The 19,517-nt window shown below is 33.8% G+C and overlaps 1 protein-coding gene across 1 annotated transcript in view; it reads right to left on the minus strand.

The window, feature by feature from the left end:
* Positions 1–19,517, minus strand: part of LOC111149939 (epithelial cell transforming 2) — a 61,342-nt gene that overhangs the window by 12,017 nt on the left and 29,808 nt on the right. The window contains 8 exon segments of the mRNA XM_022507216.1: positions 1,451–1,605; positions 3,401–3,539; positions 6,693–6,812; positions 7,183–7,261; positions 13,146–13,227; positions 15,319–15,415; positions 16,072–16,182; positions 18,011–18,079. Coding sequence (XP_022362924.1) covers positions 1,451–1,605; positions 3,401–3,539; positions 6,693–6,812; positions 7,183–7,261; positions 13,146–13,227; positions 15,319–15,415; positions 16,072–16,182; positions 18,011–18,079 — 852 coding nt within the window.

Consider the following 19,517-nt stretch of genomic DNA (forward strand, 5'->3'; position numbering starts at 1 on the left):
TCTACAATAGGCAGTCACTATACTACAAGAATCCATTTTGTATATGCATTCTTAGAGAGCTGTGAAAAAAAAAAATTCCTCCTAACAATGAGCATTTTTGTAAGCTTTCTAACAAAAGCTGTCTCCATCATTTTTCAAGCTAGTACTGTTGTATGCACTAGCCTTCTGTGAACCTTTTTGTGGAACAATCTTTTATTTATAACAACATATTGTTGGCCCATAGAAATTAAAAAAACAAAAACAAAACCAAATCGTGCCGGATGAAGTGTTCTGTAAATGACAATTAGGACAAAGTAGTCAATCTCAGGATTTTATTCTTTGGTTTTCCCTGTCAAAAACTGAAATCTTGGGTGCCTGGGTGGCTCAGTCATTAGCATCTGCCTTCAGCTCCAGTCATGATCCTAGGGTCCTTGGATCGAGTCCTGCATCAGGCTCCCTGATCAGAGGAGAGCCTACCTCTCTGCCAACTTGTGCTCTCATCCTCTCTTTATCTCTCTCTCTCAAAAATAAACATATAAATAAAATATGTTTAAAAAAAAAAAAAGAAAAACATTTAAATCTCCTCATTAAAAAAAAAAAGGTCTGTTAATTGTTCTCAACATTTAAGGAGGTTTTAGTCAAATATTATCTACTCTATAAACCACTAAAATTATACCTCAATAGTCTTCAAGGTCAGACTTAACTATGATAAAATAATATTCCAACAGGAATGTCCAAGGTAAATTTCCATTATGGTGCTACTGTACTGAAAAGGGTTGTTTATCAATACATTCTCCTCTATCTATGTCATTTGTACAAGGACGAAAGGGTCTATACCTGTCTATCACGTCTCTCCCATATATAATGAAGAAAATATATCAAATTATCTGTTAAGGGATCTAGATTTCATCCAAGATCTCCTATAGGCTCTCTGATTTCTGTGAGTCATTTAACTTTAGTAATTTGATTTTCTCATGTATCTGCATGTTAAACTGTGTAAGATAATTATATATTCATAATGGTATTTGATTTTCAGAGGTTGGGTTGAGAAAACCGGATTGGCAATTTGCCGAACAGAAAAAACAACTTGCTACAACTCATCTATTGCTTTCAATAAGATAAAAGACTAGAACAAGATGCCCTCTATTTTACAAACAGCCAGGTCAAAGAGCACCAATAAAAATCTCAGGGTACATCAGAACAAGTCCCAAAAGCCTCACTCAGTCAGAAAGGCACAGGAGCTATTAGGCTTTGAGGACCTATCTGTAAGTTAGGGACTCAAAATGTCCGTGTGTCTATATTTTTAAAAATCTTTTCCAAAACAACTTTTTAAACCAGTTTTCCTCAATTCATGTAAAACTAAAACTCTCCTACATTCATAATCACCGAGTCATCAGAAAGGTACAGGGTTAGTCTGAATGCATTGCAATGAAGTTAAAACTTTCATTTTAATAGTTGTTTAAGAACTTACAGCGTCCGCTTTACAAATGGTATTGGCTACATGTCGACATAGCATCTTTAACCAGTTTTCTTTTGGAAGTTCCTCTGATGTCATCTGGAAACTGAGCAGCACATTTGCCCGCTCTGTTGGTGGCCTCACGAGCAAGGCAAAAGCATTATGGCAATCTAAGGTTCCAGAATAAGTATAAACATTAAGTGTTACTCCTTAGAAATGATAGATTTATTCAAGCTTAGTTTCCTCAGAGCAATAAAGTTCCAATAAAATTATCTCTTCTCCACCCTTTTCATCCCTCTATTTTTTTTTTCCCAAGGAGATCCTTCTATCCCTCTATTTTTAACTGGACAAAGAACATCCATATTACATTGAAACACTGGTAAAAATTATAATAGTAAGTACCATGTAAGAAACCAACAATGAAATTTACTGACATTAAGTAGTATTTTCTATGAAATTTAATATTTTCTATGAGATAGTTTTTTGAATTAGATTATATCATTTCTTAGAATTCCTGAATTTAAGTTTTAAATTAAAATGGTATAAGATTAATTTGGTAACTTAAATCAAGTTCAAAGAAATAAAATATCCAAATATCAAAACTGTTACAAAATGTTTTTGAACCAAAATGCTAAAACAGAACCTATTTTAAATAATAATTATAATCTATAAGTCAAATCCAAAAATATGGAGGTGATTTAAATAAAGGCACTATTATAACCCTTAATAAATCCAGAATTTGACAACCAAATCAAGGTAACAATATAAGTTGCTGTTCAAGTTTTCTTTGTTTCTCATAAACTTCAAAGTCTTCCATTATTAGTGGGCCGGATCAGTAATGGAACCAGCTTACACCATAAAAACATTATGTCTAACATCTAAAATAGGGCCATACACACACATCACTAGATGCCAACTAACCAGATGATACTGGTTTTGGTAGGTATAAACTTTTGGTAATTTCAGGCCTTCAGAGAATCTCCCTAACACTATCAAGCTTGAGTAGAAACTCTCCTTAATACACATTTGACCCATGTTAATTCTACCATAGTTACTTTGGGTGCATTTATTCAAGTACTTCTTTCCTGGCCATATCCTAAACATATTTCTAGCAATGCAGCCATTGCTGACAGGGAAGGAATAAGATGCAGAGTACAGGCAATAGACGTGATTTCTTTTGGATTCTGAAGGAATAAAAGTAAGTTTTGTTGTGGTAAGAGGCTAGATTAAGGCACTATCTTTTTTTTTTTTTTTTAACTTTCACATCATTTATTTTAAAGATTTTATTTATTTATTTGACAGAACTCACAAGCAGGCAGAGAGGCAGGCAGAGAGAGGGGAAAGCAGGCTTCCTGCTGAGCAGAGAGCCGGATGTGGGGCTCCATCCCAGGACCCTGGGATCACGACCCGAGCCGAAGGCAGAGGCCCAACTCACTGAGTCACCCAGGTGCCCCTAGGGCACTATCTTGACACAGAACCATTTAAAAGCTACTTTATCCCTTAAGGGATGGAAGATATCCCACAGGTTGAGAGAGCATTTTCATTTAAGAAAAGTAAGATATCAAGTAGGTTCCTAGAGAAGAGTGGGGATAGATGTCTAAGAAAAATTACAAAACTAACCAACTGTATTTAAAGATAATTTACCAGTTTAGGAGTGCCTGGGTGGCTCAGTTGGTTAAGCGCCCAACACTTAATTTCAGCTCAGGTCATGATCTCAGAGTTGTGAGATCAAACCCATGTCAGGCTCCAGGCTCAGTGGCGAGTCTGCTTGAGATCGTCTCCCTCCCCTTCTCTCTGCCCCTCCCCCAGCCAACACGCTAGCACTCTCTCTCTCTCAAATAAATAAATCTTTAAAAAATAAAAATAAAAATAAAAGGAGAGTTTATCAGTTTAAAACAAAAAAACAACTCAAAAACAATGAATAAAATTATTTTCATTTGCTAACAGTTTATCCAGTGAGCATACCTTCTGTTTCTCTTATGTCCAGTACCTTCTTAATTTGAGAAAGAGGCATTAGATGAATATGCTTAAGAGAAGCTGGGGGTCGGGTATGGCCAGGAGGACTCCTAAAAGTGCCAATAACCTTGTGTCGTTTTCTTGCTATCTGATTACAGAAAAAAATAATATGAATGAAAACAAAGACCAAATACATAAAAATGATAATCACATAAATTTACATGAGATCCATTTGACAATTAGTCATTCCAGAATTACTCTGTGATAAAAAGCAGAGTTACCATGTGACAAATTCATACAGGCATGTAATTGTGTAACAGAAATGCTCATGTATGTACGAGAAGAATGTTAAAAGTCAGGAAAACAGACCAAAGAAGATCTATGCAAAAGGTCCCAGAGGTGTGAAATAACTTAGAAGCACTTTGAGAGGGAACAGCATTGAAAGACAGAGGAATCTTCAACAAAAAGCCTTGAGTTCAGAAAGGGGAATAGTTGTTCTGGATCTTGGTCTCAGGTTCAAAAGATAATCGATTTTAGTTTAAGAGCAGAATTCACAATGATCTCAGATCCTGTACAAGACATTGAAGACAAAAGAGTAAAAAACACAGAAATGGTTCTGGGTCTCGTGATATTTACATACCACTGAGAAAGAGGCAGAGTAAAGAACTAACTAAACAATACATTATGCAAATGATACAAATTATGAACTCAAGGTGCAGTGTTAAGATTAACTTTACCTAAACTAGGAATTCCTGCAAGAGAAAGAGATAGGTAAAGTAACTCAGGGGAAGACAGGAGTAAAATCAGAAAGGACCCTGTGATTCATAATGTACTGAATTCTGTGAATTTTCTAAGGTCTTTAAATTTATTTTTTTCATTTCCATGAAAGTCTAGTGTACTATTTTGCGTTTTTAGAAGAACATCTTTTTTGAGGTCATAATCATCAACTGAAAGACATTAACACAAAATTATTTAGGATAAGTTAATTAATGAATTGAGATTGGTCATCATCATGAATGATAAAGTCTGGCTAAAAATGCAAAAGACAGTCAATATCATATTCACACTGAAGCAGAAATAGGATATGGATCTATGTTACATTATCAAATATTAAAATTTACATTAACATAGGAAAAATAAGCAATAAAGATTTTCTTTAAGTAATTTCCACTATAAATCTGAATATACGTTTAAATCAATTTGGCTAAGCAAATAATTTTAAAGTTCATTTTTTTAAAAAGAAAAAACAATAACGAGTACCAATAGTGATGACACAAATGCTAGCACATCAAAGTAAAAATTCAAAGCACAGATAAAATATAAAAAGGAATACATGTCTGTAAATCCTCTATCAGCTTAGCTTCAGTAAAACATCAACTGTCAAATTTAAGAGAGGTCAATTTAGATCTTTATCCATTTTAAATGTTTCTAACTTTTATCATATTCTTCACTGCAAATTTGCTAAGGGTTTGGTTTTATTTTGTTTTTTTTTAAACAAGCTAAGGAATAAAAGTTTAGAATTATAAATCTTGAAGTCTAAATTGAATGTTGGGGATAGAGCTCTTTCGGTTAATATGATTCTGAGAGAGAGAGATAAGATACATAGAACAAAAAGTCAGTGGACTTAAGGTAAAAGAAATATGAAACTGGAATATCACATAATGAACTCAGAAGCTACAGGGAATAACCAATGACAGAAATTAAAGTGGCAGGTAAGTCGATGAGCCAGTTATAGAAAACTCAATGGAATTTGAAGACATATGACCAAAAATTTAAAGTAAACCACAACTCTGTCAAGATTAAGAGGATAAAACCCAGAATAGATTAGCAAAGAAGTACAGACAATGGAGCCAGTTGACCTGGGCACTTCAATGGGAAAAACCGAAAACGGGATTTTAAGAGAAGTTAATAAATAGAAGTACTGAGCAACTATGTACAGTAAAACCTCACTGGAAATTGACTTCACCCAGCCCCTGTTCTCCAAAAGCAGGCTGAAGTTCTCCTCATGGGGGTGACAAGTAGTTCAAAATTATCTGCCTCATGATTTTTTATGACTTTTTCAGTTCAGGGTATGGTCAATTATGTGTAGTATTTTCACTGTCTTTTGTGACATTACTGACCAATATAAATATCGTTTTTTATTAACCTCACTACAACAAAACTCTGCATTTAACACAAATCAAGTTTTGGTGAAATTTTATTATACCTGTAACTGCACATGGTTGGTTCTTTAGAATTCCCCTGTATTTTATACTTTAAATAATAATATACATAAGAGGGCAGCACTTCTAGAGAAGTAGAAAAGCATAAAAGGAAGAGGTACAGACTTTAAAGAAAAAGGAAACCCATCAAATCATTGCAGTGAAAGCAACAGCAAGTTACTCAATAACAGAAATGTCAAAAGTCTTCTGGTTAGTATTTGTTTTCAAAATACACAGGTATTTTTTTTTTTTTCTGAGATAAAGGAAAATACACATCTTTATATCTTCCATTAGACTGTTTAGTTGTTTAAAAATACTATTAAGAGTTGGAAAAGCACACAAAGATGATTCAATTTGCCCACATAATTAATATGTGGGAAATACCTGAATAGAGGAGAATTTTAAAATTAAAATCATTGCACCCCATCTGATACATCAACCACTCACCCTAAAATGGGCTGTTTTAAGCAAAAATCAGGGATCACAATTCATAGTAGTAAATAATCACATTATCCCACTCATCAACAAAATATAGGCTCCCTCTTCGCTTGAAAAATCTACTTAAATTTCAAATTATTTTGTGGATCTTGAACAAACATACATAGAAACAAGAAGTTCCTAAAATTCTTAACCTAAGCATTTATTAGCATGAAAATAAACTAAATTTTTCATTTTGACTTGTATTTTAAGTCATGAAAATTTATCACACTTCCTAGTATTGGCCTTCTCTAAAAGCAGTCTATTAATAGTATTAAACCAACAAGCGGTCTCAAAAAACTGATTACAGGGGCACCTGGGTGGCTCAGTGGGTTAAAGCCTCTGCCTTCAGCTCCGGTCATGGTCTCAGGGTCCTGGGATCGAGCCCCACATCGGGCTCTCTGCTCGGCAGGGGCCATGCTTCCCTCTCTCTCTGCCTGCCTCTCTGCCTACTTGTGATCTCTCTCTGTCAAATAAATAAAATCTTTGGAAAAAAAAAAAAAACTGATTACATTAACTTTACTTTAACTTGTATATTATACTTCAATCAAAGCTTGGCTTTAAATATTCAGGCAAGTCACATAAATCAGCAGTTTATTATACTACATTAAGTACAAATTTACCTCCAGGCAGTCATTGAAGAGAAAGAGAGTTACTTGCTCCCCTCTGTCACAGGGGTGTTCACCTAGAGAAATTGTTTCAACTCGCTGGACTAAGCTTCGGTGAGAAGACAAAAGATTAGCCTGTATAGAATGAAAATATTAGTAAAAGAGATCACCTGGTAGTAATCTTTTTAAAGTTACCATTTAAAAGAAAATGGTGCCAGGCACCTGAGTGCCTTAATTGATTAAGCATCTGGGTCTTGATTTTGGCTCAGGTCATTATCTCAGGGATCAAGCCCCACGCTGGGCTCTGTGCTCAGTGAGGACTCTGCTTCAGATAACTTTCTCTCCCTCTCCCTCTGCCCTTTCCCACCTTCCAGAATAAATAAATTTTAAAAAGAAAAAAAGGAAAAAGGAAAAGAAAAAGATGGTGCCAAAATTCTGTTCATATTTAAAATACAGAATCTAAATAATAAAAATAAATTGACACTCATCAAAAATGAATACTTACTGGGCATCCATCTACTTCATAAACAACATCAAAAATTTGCTTTTGGGCTTCTGTTTTTCTCTTATCCTCGTTAATATGGCTGAAAAATTAATAAGTTTAGTTTTAAAACTTCAACTTTTAAAACTTAATAAAATAGGAAAACTGCATACAAAGACATCTCATGTCACAAAAAAAGATCTTCCATGTGAGTCTATCTTAATTTTGACAACTGAATCAGTTAAGATATTTCCCAACAGCAGCCAACTATATTAAAAAAATTCCATAGAATCCTTCAGAAAATTGTTTTACTATCTTCTTTTATATTATTTTTTTATTATACCCACGATATACTTCCTAAAATACAATAAACCCATACAAACTTTAGGTTAATAGAAGTTCTAAATCTAAGTTCAGTTAAGATTTTATGTAGGTTATTCCTAAGTCATATGCTAATTATTTTATTGAAACAAAAACTAAGACTACTACTTCCATATAAGATGAATTAAGAAGGAAAGGATACAACTTCTTCCTGAAACAACTAAAAAACCATCAAGATATAAAGAAACAGGGTTGGGGCGCCTGGGTTGCTCAGTTAAGCATCCAACTCTTGATTTTGGATTAGGTCATGATCTCAGGGTCCAGAGATCAAGCCTGGCTCCACTCCATGCTGTGTGTGGAGTCTGCTTAGGGTTCTCTCTCTCTCTTTCCCTGTGCTTCAATCATACCCCTAACCCCCCACCCTCACCACGCACAGGGTGCTCTCTCTCTCGAAAAAGAAAGAAAGGAAAGGAAAGGAAAGGGAAGAGGGGGTGTCAAGACACTAGGAAGTCAATTCTGTGAGACAGGAGACAAATAAGGCAAACCCAATTTAATGCTGTCTATAAAAGACACACTTTCATATAAATAGGCCGAAAGCTAAATGATAGAAATACTCTACCCAATAACAACAAAATACACATTCTTCTCAAGTGTATATGGACCATTTTCCAGGTTAGGCCATAAAATAGGCCTGAAAAATTCTGAAAGGATTGAAATAACACAAAGCATCTCCTCCTACAACAACAGAGTAAAATTATAAATAATAAAAGGAAATTTGGAAATTCACAAGTACGCTGGAATTAAACAGCACACTCCTAAATAACCAATGGGTCAAGAAGAAATCATAAGGAAATTAGAAAATCCTTAGGGAGAAGACAAAAACACAACATACAAAACATACAGCATGCAACTAAAGCAGTACCTATACATTTATAGCTATAAATGCACATATAATAAAAAAAAATTCAAATCAATAACCTAAACACGTTAGGTTATATTGATTTAAGACTCCGCTCTGAGCAATGGGGAGAAAAACAAAGTAAATCTAGAGCAAGCAGAAAGAAAGAAAGAAATCATTGAATAGAAATTACTGAAATAGAGAATACAAAAAATAACTGAAAAATGAACAAAATTATTTACTTCTTTAAAAGATTGACAATATTGATAATCCTTTAGCTAGACTGGCCAAGAAAAAAGAAAAAAAGAAGACACAAATTACTAAAATCAGGAATAAAAGATGGGACAGCACTACCAACCTTACAGAAATAAAAGGGATTATGAGAAAACTATGGACAACTACACGCCAACAAATTAGATATCTTAGCTGTAATAGACAAATCCTACAAAGACACAAACTATAGAAACTTGCTCAAGAAGAAATTAAAAGTCTGAATAGATCCATAACAATAATTTCAATTAGTGATTTTTAAAGCCTAAATGGCTTCACTGATGATTTCCACCAAACACCTAAAGAATTAGTACCAATTCTTCCCAAGTTCTTCCAAAAACCAAAAGAAGGTAACTTTTCAAAGTAGTCTCTAAAACCAGTATAAGCCTGATACCAAAGCCAAAAGACATCACTAGAAAATTATAGACCAACATCCCAAATGAATATAGACACCAAAACCCTCAACGAAATACTAGCAAACCAAATCCAGCAACATAAAAAAATATACTACCCCAGGAAATACAAGCTTGAGTAAACAAGCAAAAATCAATAAATGTAATACATCACACCAAGAGAATAAAAGGCAAATACTACATGATCACTTAAAAAGACAGAAAAAGCATTTGACAAAATCCAATGTCCTTTCAGGATAAAAACACTCAACGAACAAGAAATAAATAAGGACTTCCTCAATCTAATAAAGGCAATCTATAAAAGTCCCAAAGCTATTCAGTGAAAAACTGAATGCTTTACCCCTAAAATCAGTAATAGGGCAAGAACAGGATGTTCACTCTCACCACCTCTGTTTAACATTGCAGTGGAGCTTCTGGCCAGGGCAATCATCACATGAAAAAATGCTCAACATCATTTGTCATTAAAGGAAACACAAGTCAAAACTACAAAGAGATATCAATGGATATACACATCTATTGAAATTTCACAAATTAAAACAACTAACATCTGAGAGTTGGTAAGGACATGGAACCCCTGAAATTCACCATATACTGATGGTAGGAATGTGAAATAGTACAACTACTTTGGAAACAGTTTGGTAATTTCTTTTTTTTTTTTTTTTTTTTTAAGATTTTATTTATTTATAGGCAGAGAGGCAGGCAGAGAGAGAGGAGGAAGCAGGCTCCCTGCTGAGCAGAGAGCCTGATGCGGGCCTCGATCCCAGGACCCTGAGATCATGACCTGAGCTGAAGGCAGAGGCTTAACCCACTGAGCCACCCAGGCGCCCGGTAATTTCTTAAGTTATACATACACCTACTAGTTGACCTACTCATTCCTACCACTAGGTATTTATCCAAGAGAATGGAAAGCATATATTCATACAAAGACCTGTTCACAAATGTTCATACCAGCTTTATTTGTAAGAGTCAGAGATAGGGGAAACAATCAAAATGTCCACCAACACATAAAAGCATACATCAGTTGTGGTACATCCATACAATGGAAAACAATAATAACCAAGGCACTACTGATATGAGCAATGACCACTCTCAAAATAATCATGCTGAGTGAAAGACTGACGAAAGACAATATACTGTCTGATTCTAGTTTTGTTTTGTTTTGTTTTGGTCTGATTCTATTTAGGCAAAATTCTAGGAAATGCAAATTATACTGATAAAAACAACACCAGTTGTTATCCTGGCATGAGCAGGACTAGGCATGAGTAAACTTTTGGAGGTGACAGAAATTGTCCCTTATCTTGATGGTAGTAGTATACATGGGAGTGTATACATACCAAAATTAATCAAACTACATTTGAAGCATAATATAGCTTGAAAATAAAAAACAAAAAACACATACATACTAAAGCTACTAAAGCACGGATCTATAACAAATTAATCTGTATAAGCTAAGCATGTGTGGGCATCTGGGTGGCTCAGGGGCTTAATTGTCTGCCTTCAGCTCAGGTCATGATCCCAGGGTCCTGGGATCAAGTTTGCATCGGCCTCCCTGCTCAGCGGTGAGTCTGCTTCTCCCTCTGCTCCTTACCCCTTTCCTGACTTGTGTTCTCGCTCTCAAAAATAAATAAAAATTAAAAATATATGTAAATAAATAAAAACACCAAGTTAAACAAGTGTAACTAATGTTGTAAGAATCTAATCTTAGGAGGATTTTGTTTGTTTAAATGGTAAGGACTAGTTAATTGGCCTGAAAAATTATAGTTGTTTCAGTCAAACATAATAAGCATTTAAAACCCAAGCTAAATATTCAAAAGTCTCAAGAACTCAGATGTGGTGAAACTGTATTAAGTTTATAAATCAGCATCACAATTCAACACTAAAATAGCAGCTCCTATAACTCAACACTTATTGAAAACCTATTATGAGCACAGCATTCAGGATAGGGATATATTAGAAAGATTCTTAAATTCTCAGAAAGCATAAATAATGTTGAAAAAGAAAAAAATCTTTAATCACCTGTCTTATCAGTATGGCTCATTATCCCTAAAGCAGCCAATAGATACTATTCTAAGGGAGACAACAGGTCAAATGACTATTCCCTACTTAGGTAATCTATAATCTTTGTTTATAGAACATATCATACATAAATACCAAATACTATAAGCTGCCATCAAAATAATACTGGTAAAGTACTCTACACACCAAACAGGTAGATTGGGCAAATAATAACCTTTCAGTACTCTCTTTTGTGAGGACAAGTTACCACTGACTGTCTACTTCATAGTTTGTTGAAAGGATCAAGGTAAATTATGTGCAGAGTATGTTAAACCATGAAGTGCTGGAAAAAACTATTCTCCTACCGTCAAAATAACAAAGCAAAAGCATGAAGGCTGGCTGGCTGACATATAAAATATAAACATAAGCAAAAAACAAAACACCTGTAATCCTTTCGGCAAAAACAGAAGCTATTATTCGTTAATTTGAGCATTATTCTACTGGTGGACCCTCCCTCTAGAGCTAGCAAAGTCTCTAAGAGCTCCTTTTCAAGTATTTTAAGAAACTGTTTCATACAGAAGCACCTCAAGAAATCTGAGAAGTCATTTAAGGAAATGACTTCTATCTATTAAACATGTTGATGACAAAGTCCAAAGAGTAGAAGTGCCCTCACCCTCCTTGAGGCAAAACAATTAATAGCAACAGTTTTTTCTGATTATAATAATCAGGAAAGATAATTTCTGCGGTGCCTGGGTGGCTCAGTCGGTTAAGCATCTGCCTTTGGCTCAGGTCATGATCCTGGCATGAGAGTCCCACATCAGGCTCACTGCTCAGTGCGGAACCTGCTTCTCCCTCTCCCTCTATCCCTCCCCCTGCTGGTACTCTCTCACTCGCTCTCTTGTTCTCAAATAAATAAAATCTTAAAAAAAAAATCAAAATGTAAAATATAAGAAATAAAGATCATTTTTTTTTCTTTAAGTTTATTTGCTTATTTATTTTTAAATAATCTCTACACCCAACATAAGGCTTGAACTCATGACCCCTAAGATGTGGTATATATATGTGTGCACACATACATGCACACACACACAATGGAATATTAGCTATCAAAAAAAAAAAAAGAAAGAAATCTTGCCATTTGCAATGACATGGATGGAACTAGAGGGTATTCTGCTATTATGCTAAGGGAAATAAGTCAATCAGAGAAAGATAATTATCATTTGATTTCACTCATATGCGGAATTTAAGAAATAAAACAGAGCATAGGGAGGGAAGGGATAGGAAAAATAAAACAAGATGAAATTAGAGGGGAAAACAAACCATAAGAGACTCTTAGTCATAGGAAACAAACTGACGGTTGCTGGAGGGGATGGGGGTGAGGGTGATGGGCATTAAGGAGGGCATGTGATGTAATGAGTACTGGGTATTATATAAGACTGATGAATCAATTAACTCTACCTCTGAAACTAATAATAGACTATATGTTAATTAATTGAATTTACATTTTAAAAAAAGATCATTTCTGATTAGAGCTATGTCTCCAAGTTAGACCTATAGTAATTAGCCTAAGTTTAACAATCAATCACCCAAGTCAATTCTACAGGGTTTATACCTTTAATACATCTCCAACCAACCCTATCAATTCATACTCCATTAAATTCAAGGTAAGAAACAAAAAGTCAAAAGTAAAAATGAAAGAAGTATTATAAACCTTTTTTTTTTATTTCACCACAGTCAACTTCCTAGTTACATTTGAGTAGTTTAAATGAAGACAAGAACATGCTATGACTGGAGGTATATAAAGAACATGTCCAGAAGTACGTTTATAATATTACCAAATTTCTAAATCATTGTTTCTTTCTATACATAATAGTTTAATACCTTAAGAAATAAATGTTTTTGGTTAATCAATGTATTCTCACAATACTTCTCTCATCATTTTAATGTATAATCATACTATTAGAAAAATAATTCAGACATTACTTTATAAAAATTTGCTATTAATATTTTTCTCTCCATTTATGATTCTAACTATTCTACAATTCCATTTTAATCTAGGAAACAATAAGAAATTGAAATAATGCACTTACGTCATTACTTCCTTTAGTGATCCAATAGCTTTTTCTAGAGTGCTTTTGTCAGGATTTTCTTCAGCTGTATGCTTCTTAAGATCTGTTATATAAAATGTTTTTTTTTCCCAAGATTAGAAAAATAGTAGTAAAAAAAAAATCGTAGTTTTTTATGTAAGACTTCAAAATACTGTACATCTTAGAGTTCCGGGGTGGCTCAATTGGTTAAGTGTCTGACTTTGGTTCCAGTCATGATCTCAGGGTCCTGGGACCTTGAGACAGAGCCCATTGTCGGGAAGCTCAGCAGGGACCTGTCTGCTTATCCCTCTTCCTCTGCCCTTCCGCCTGCTCATGTCTCTCTCTATCTTTCTCTCACTCAAATAAATAAATCTTTAAAAAATAAATAAAATGGTGTCTATTTTTATATAGGCTGATTAATTTTTAAAGATATTACCTAAGCTTCACTTCAAAAGTTTTATGCCATGCTCTCTTGGGAGTTCTCTTCTTGCACAATTGTTAAGGTTCCACAATTTTGTTGACTAAATTTTTAGAATATGTACAGATTTTTCTTACACTGTTATCTCAATTCTCTTTTAGTAAAACTTGGGGACACCTAGGTTCTTCAAGCTGTCCTTTTTTTTTTAGATTATAAGGAGACTAGATGAACAAAATAGTGTGATTTAACTCTGTAAAGCATTTTTCAAGCTCTCTCCATAGTGCTGAATGAAAACACACAATCCTCAAATTAGCTGAGAAGTCATTATATGTTATATTTCATGTTGGGGCCCATGGCTCCATCACAGAGAGCATTTGGTAACCTAGAAAGAAGGTTTTGTGTAACTTAGAGGTTTATCACATGCTGAATCTTTGACTCTTATCCAGGTTAAGTTCCCTATGCTATGTTCCATCTGATGGTTTCCTAGCACCATGCCGACCTGATCTCTGAAATTCGAATGATAGGAGAAAGGCTTAGAAACTATTTGATGGATTTCTACATGTACTTAATGAAAAAATAATGAAGACAAGTAAATAAAAAAAAAAAATGCTTTACAGAGTTAAATCACACTACTTTGTTCATCTAGTCTCCTTATAATCTAAAAAAAAAGGACAGCTTTTAAAGATGGGGGAAATCATCTTATAAACTAGCTATTCTAATCTACATTAGAGGACCTTAAAAGGAACAAAAATGCAAACAAAAAAACCAAAAATTTTTAAATTATAACAATTCATATATTACCCAAAATATTTAAAGAGAAAAATAGATTAAACAGTCATAAAATTAGCCTCCTTATTTGCTGCTATCCATAATAATGTGCTTAAGGACTGGGGATCAAAATACTTTATTACAGACTTACTCCTATTTGTAATTTAGTTTTCATACTTAATTTTAAATATATAAAAATTGATCCTGTCCTAAAAATATTCACTACTTTAATCAGCTAAACTTAAAGGTATACACATATGCTTTTCTTTTGCTACAGGCAAAATTTACTCATAAAAATTAACTGCAAAAAAACAAAATTGGGGCGCCTGGGTGGCTCAGTGGGTTAAAGCCTCTACCTCCGGCTCAGGTCATGATCTCAGAGTCCTGGGATCAAGCCCCACATCAGACTCTCTGCTCCATGGGGAGCCTGCTTCCTCCTCTCTCTCTCTACCTGCCTCTCTGCCTACTTGTGAACTCTGTCAAATAAATAAATAAAATCTTAAAAAAAAAAAAAACACCAAAATTAACTCTCTTTAAGCTCTAGAATAAATGGATGCAGGCTTCAGGAGTCCGGTACAATTGAAGAAACAAAGTATATAGACCAAGTACACAGACTTTATAAAGATTCAGATTGAGACATGAGTCATCTCTCATCTTGTGATTTTGTGGGTGAATTTTGTTTACATGGATATAAACTGATTTTCCATTAATGACACACCATGAAATGTAAGGTTTTCCATAGAAAAACAAAACCTGAAAAAATAATAGTCAATGTAGTTGATATGGTAATAAATAAAGCATTTTAGGAGACTGAATTATTATAGTATCTGTGATTTTAAGATTATCCATAAAGGTATTTTCTACATAAGACATAAACTTTAATGCTGAAATTTAAGAAAACTACGAAAATAAAAAGAATTTCAAAATTTTTAGAGCAAAACAATTCATAAAAAACATCCAAAGTAATCTGAAAACAGATCTGACAAGTACCATTTAAAAGTAACGCAACACTGGGTAACCTCTGTACCGGTCGAATGAGAAGTTCAACAAGGCTTTGCCGTCCACATTCTGGTTTAGCTTGGTTTATCTGAAAGGAATTAATTTAACAATAAAAAAGTTTTCCTGCAAACATCAAACACCTTACATTTATTAGGTTATACCTTACCACAAGGGTCCTGAAAAGAACTAATAGAAGAGATGAGGTAGCAGTTGTTCTCTGGAAGATTACTGTGGTGGAATAATCTTCCAGGACCTGAAATGACCTCCTGGCCACTCAAGGATTAAGATCTTAAACACAAAGTGAGTTTCTCTGCACACTCCTATAAATTCCATCTTAAGTTTCTCTTGAGTCTACACCATTCACGAGAAAAAAGTTTTTGAGGTATTAAGTATGCAGATACCACTGAGTAAACAAAATAAAGCACTGGTAAAGAAAAAAAAATCCTTAAAGGCAAAACCAAATCACACCAACAAATGTCTGAGAACTAAAACATGTATAACTTTAAAAAAATCTGAGTAGTTACAAATAACATTTTCACTCACTCAGCTCCCTCGCAGCTTCTGCTATCTAAATCTTCGGAAGACTATTATCACTGCCCCCCCTTCAGGTCTGGCTGAAGTTAACAGGTTAAACATTTAAGATGTTCTTATATGGATAGATTTTTACTAAAAGCATAATTTAAATGAACTCCTTCAGAAATTATTCTCAGACTTTTTTTTTTTTTTTAAAGAAACACACATTACCTTCAGAAAAGCATGAAATCTTGGTTTCTGTTTTTCACATTTAATAATTGTTTCCTTGCTCATTTCAAAGAAGTTTACAAAGGGAGGGTAGGTTTTTACCAAATCTTTCGACTAGGAAGAAGAAAAAACACATTAATTTGTTATATATGTTACCCTTAGATAATGAAATTTAAAGCCAAATAATAAATAGTCAAAATCTGACATACTGGATGAAAAAGAAAAATTTAAAGTAAGTTTCTTCTCAAGTTAAATATAGAAATTTTACAAATTTCTCATTAATGAGTTAATTGCTAACCAAAACGCATCAACTGGTACATATAGCCTAAAACTTGAAAAGCAAAGATTCAGAAAGAATACTAATTCTTATTGCATTGACAGAAACATGACAAAGTTTAAAAACTTCTGTAAGTTCAGAATATAGTAATTAGTACCCAAGAACATGTTATTTATTGATGAATCCAAACCACCATTTTTTTTTTTTTTTTAAGATTTTGTTCATCCATTTGACAGAGAGAGAGAGAGAGAGATCACAAGTAGGCAGAGAGGCAAGCAGAGATAAAGGGAGAGGCAGGCTCCCTGCAGGGCTCGATCCCAGGACCCTGAGATCATGACTTGAGCCGAAGGCAGAGGCTTAACCCACTGAGCCACCCAGGTGCCCCAGTTTTATTTTCAAACTACCATTTCAAAGATCAATTATATTACCCCAAAACTCAACAACAAAAAAAGGAAAAATGTCTTGGCTAATTGAGGAGACTAAAAGGTATCAAAAAGATATGCAAAACATTATCCAAAATATGGAAAGAGCCCAGTTGTCTACTGACAGATGAACGGATAAAGAAATGTGTATGCATGCATGCACGCACACTCTCTCTGAAATATTACTCAACCATCAAAAAGAATGAAGTCTTGCCATCTGCAACAACATAGGTAAAACCAGAGTATGGTATTATGCTAAGTAAAAGAAGTCAGTTGGGGAAAGACACCAAATGATTTCAATCACATGTGGAATTTAAGAAACAAAACAGATTAACATAGGGGAAGGGAAGAAAAAATGAGATGAAAACAGAGAGGGAGGCAAACCATAAGAGATTCTTAACTCTAGGAAACAAACTGAGGGTTGCTGGAGGGAATGGGGTAACTGTGTGATGCGCATTAAGGAGGATACTTGAAATAATGAGCACTGGATGCTCTATACAATTTGATGAATCACTAAATTCTAGCTCTGAAACAAGAAAGAAAGGAAGGAAGGAAGGAAAGAGAGAGAGAGAAAGAAAAGAGAAAAGGAAAGGAAAGGAAAGGAAAGAAAAGAAAAAGATATGTAACAATAATCTGCATATTTGGAATTCTCAGTCAACCAGAAAAAAAACATATAAGACTATATGGTAAGGATGGAAGTTAGGAGGAGGTTTCAGAAAAGTATATGCACCAGAACTCAAGGAACTGAAACTTCTAAATTATATTCAAAGAAACTGAAAGATACTTATAAACCTTATTCACAGCATCTCTTTCAAAATGAATATACTTTATTTGATAAAATTAAGTTATGTGGCTCCTACCCTAGTAGAGAAAAAGCAGTTCATTAGAAGCTGTTAGGCAGAGAAATAATGACAGCAAAAAAGGTATCAACTATAAAGAAAAAAAACCTCAATTATAGAAAAAAAATTTTTAATTCTATGATGGACAAATAAAGTCATATATAATAAGAGATTATAGCACAGTATGACAATTAGTGTCCCTAACAATGACCTTAGGGTATCAAGAAAGTGTCAACTTATATATAGCAATTATGTTTCAGAAGACAGGAACACTTCCAATATATTTCACAAACAACAACGTCAAAGTTGAAAGCTCTCACATTTAAACAAGTAACTGTCATTCCCTGTGAGTACTTGAGATGATGCTTTAACCTGAAATCCTAAAAGAGAAATAAAATACTTACATATTTAAGAAAGATGTCACCAATGCTTTTGCTCTCATCCCAATTAACAATAAGGTCTTCAAGATCATCCTATAAGAGCACAAAGTGAAACATTTAAGCTTGCATTTGACAGTCCCTTAAACATCTTTCAGTATTTTTGAAATATTTGAAAGAAGCACCTTACAAAATATCTTACTTTGATGTGCAAAACAATTAATATAACACATTCTTTCTCCTCAACAAGGAATTAACTTTTTGACTAGAAGGAAAATAGCCTTGAAAAATATTAAGAAAATATAGTGTCACGTCAATAAGACTAAGCCTAACTTTCCAAATTGATATGACAGCTGAACATCTTTTTCTATTAACTATAAAGTTGATTGCCGCTATTAATTATAGAAAACTACTTTTGATCTTGCTGCTGAAGCATCTTATTTTACATCAGCCATTTGAAACTATAATCTCTAACAGGTCAGCAAATTTTACTTAAAGGGCCAGATGGTAAATATGTTAGGCCTTGCAGGCCACATGGTTTCTGTTACAAGTACTCTGCCCTTGTTCTGTGGAAGCAGACATAGACAATCCATAAGTAACTGAATGTGGCTGTGTTTCAATAAAACTTTCTTTACCAAAACAAGCAAAACACCAAAATCCAAAACTGACTGGATTTGGTCCATCAACCATAGTTCGTTAATTCCTGATCTATAAAACTTTTCTATCGTCATCCTAAAAAATGAAATATTTATAAGAAATTAGAAGACATGTAAAACCATTATAGTATAATAAAACACAAATCAGAAGATAAAATGAGATGCCAAGAAATGACACATTTCCTAACTGAAATTCTGAAAGTGACTTTAAAGTAGAAATTAATCAATAAGCTCTTATAACCAAAAGTTCTCCAAGTGTCAACAACAGGCCCCTCAGGACATCCTTTTAGTGGGATTCATGAGATTAAAACTATTTTCATTACAATACTAAAGTTCTATTTGACTTTTCCACTCTAATTCTCTCAAATTATACAACAAAGTTTCCTAGAGTCTACATGATTTGGGATACTGCAAGTGACGGAATTCAGAAGTTGATATGAGAAGCTGTCTTCTCTTAAACCAGACAGAAAAAATGTAAAACACCATCACTCTTCTCACTATTTCTGCTTTGGAAATTATTCTCCATAAAGATTATGTTACTTATGCTACCCACATAATGAGTTATTATTACTTTAAATGTATTAATTTTTAAATTGGATTGGATATCCACATGCAAAAAGATGAACCCTCACTTTACCCAAAAATTAATTCAAAATGGATTACAGACCTAACTATAGAGCTAAAACAATACAACTTCTAGAAGAAAACATAATCTTTAAAACCTTAAGTTAGGCAAAATTTCTTAGATATGAAAGCAAAAGTAAAGTAAATAAAAGAAAAAATGGATAAACTGGACTTCATCAAAATTAAAAACTTTTGTATTTCAAAAGACACCATTAAAAAAATGAAAAAAACAAACAATAGACTGAGACAAAGTA

This window comes from Enhydra lutris, unplaced genomic scaffold, assembly GCF_002288905.1.
Source record: "Enhydra lutris kenyoni isolate GAN:26980312 unplaced genomic scaffold, ASM228890v2 scaffoldscaffold2, whole genome shotgun sequence".
NCBI lineage: Eukaryota > Metazoa > Chordata > Mammalia > Carnivora > Mustelidae > Enhydra > Enhydra lutris.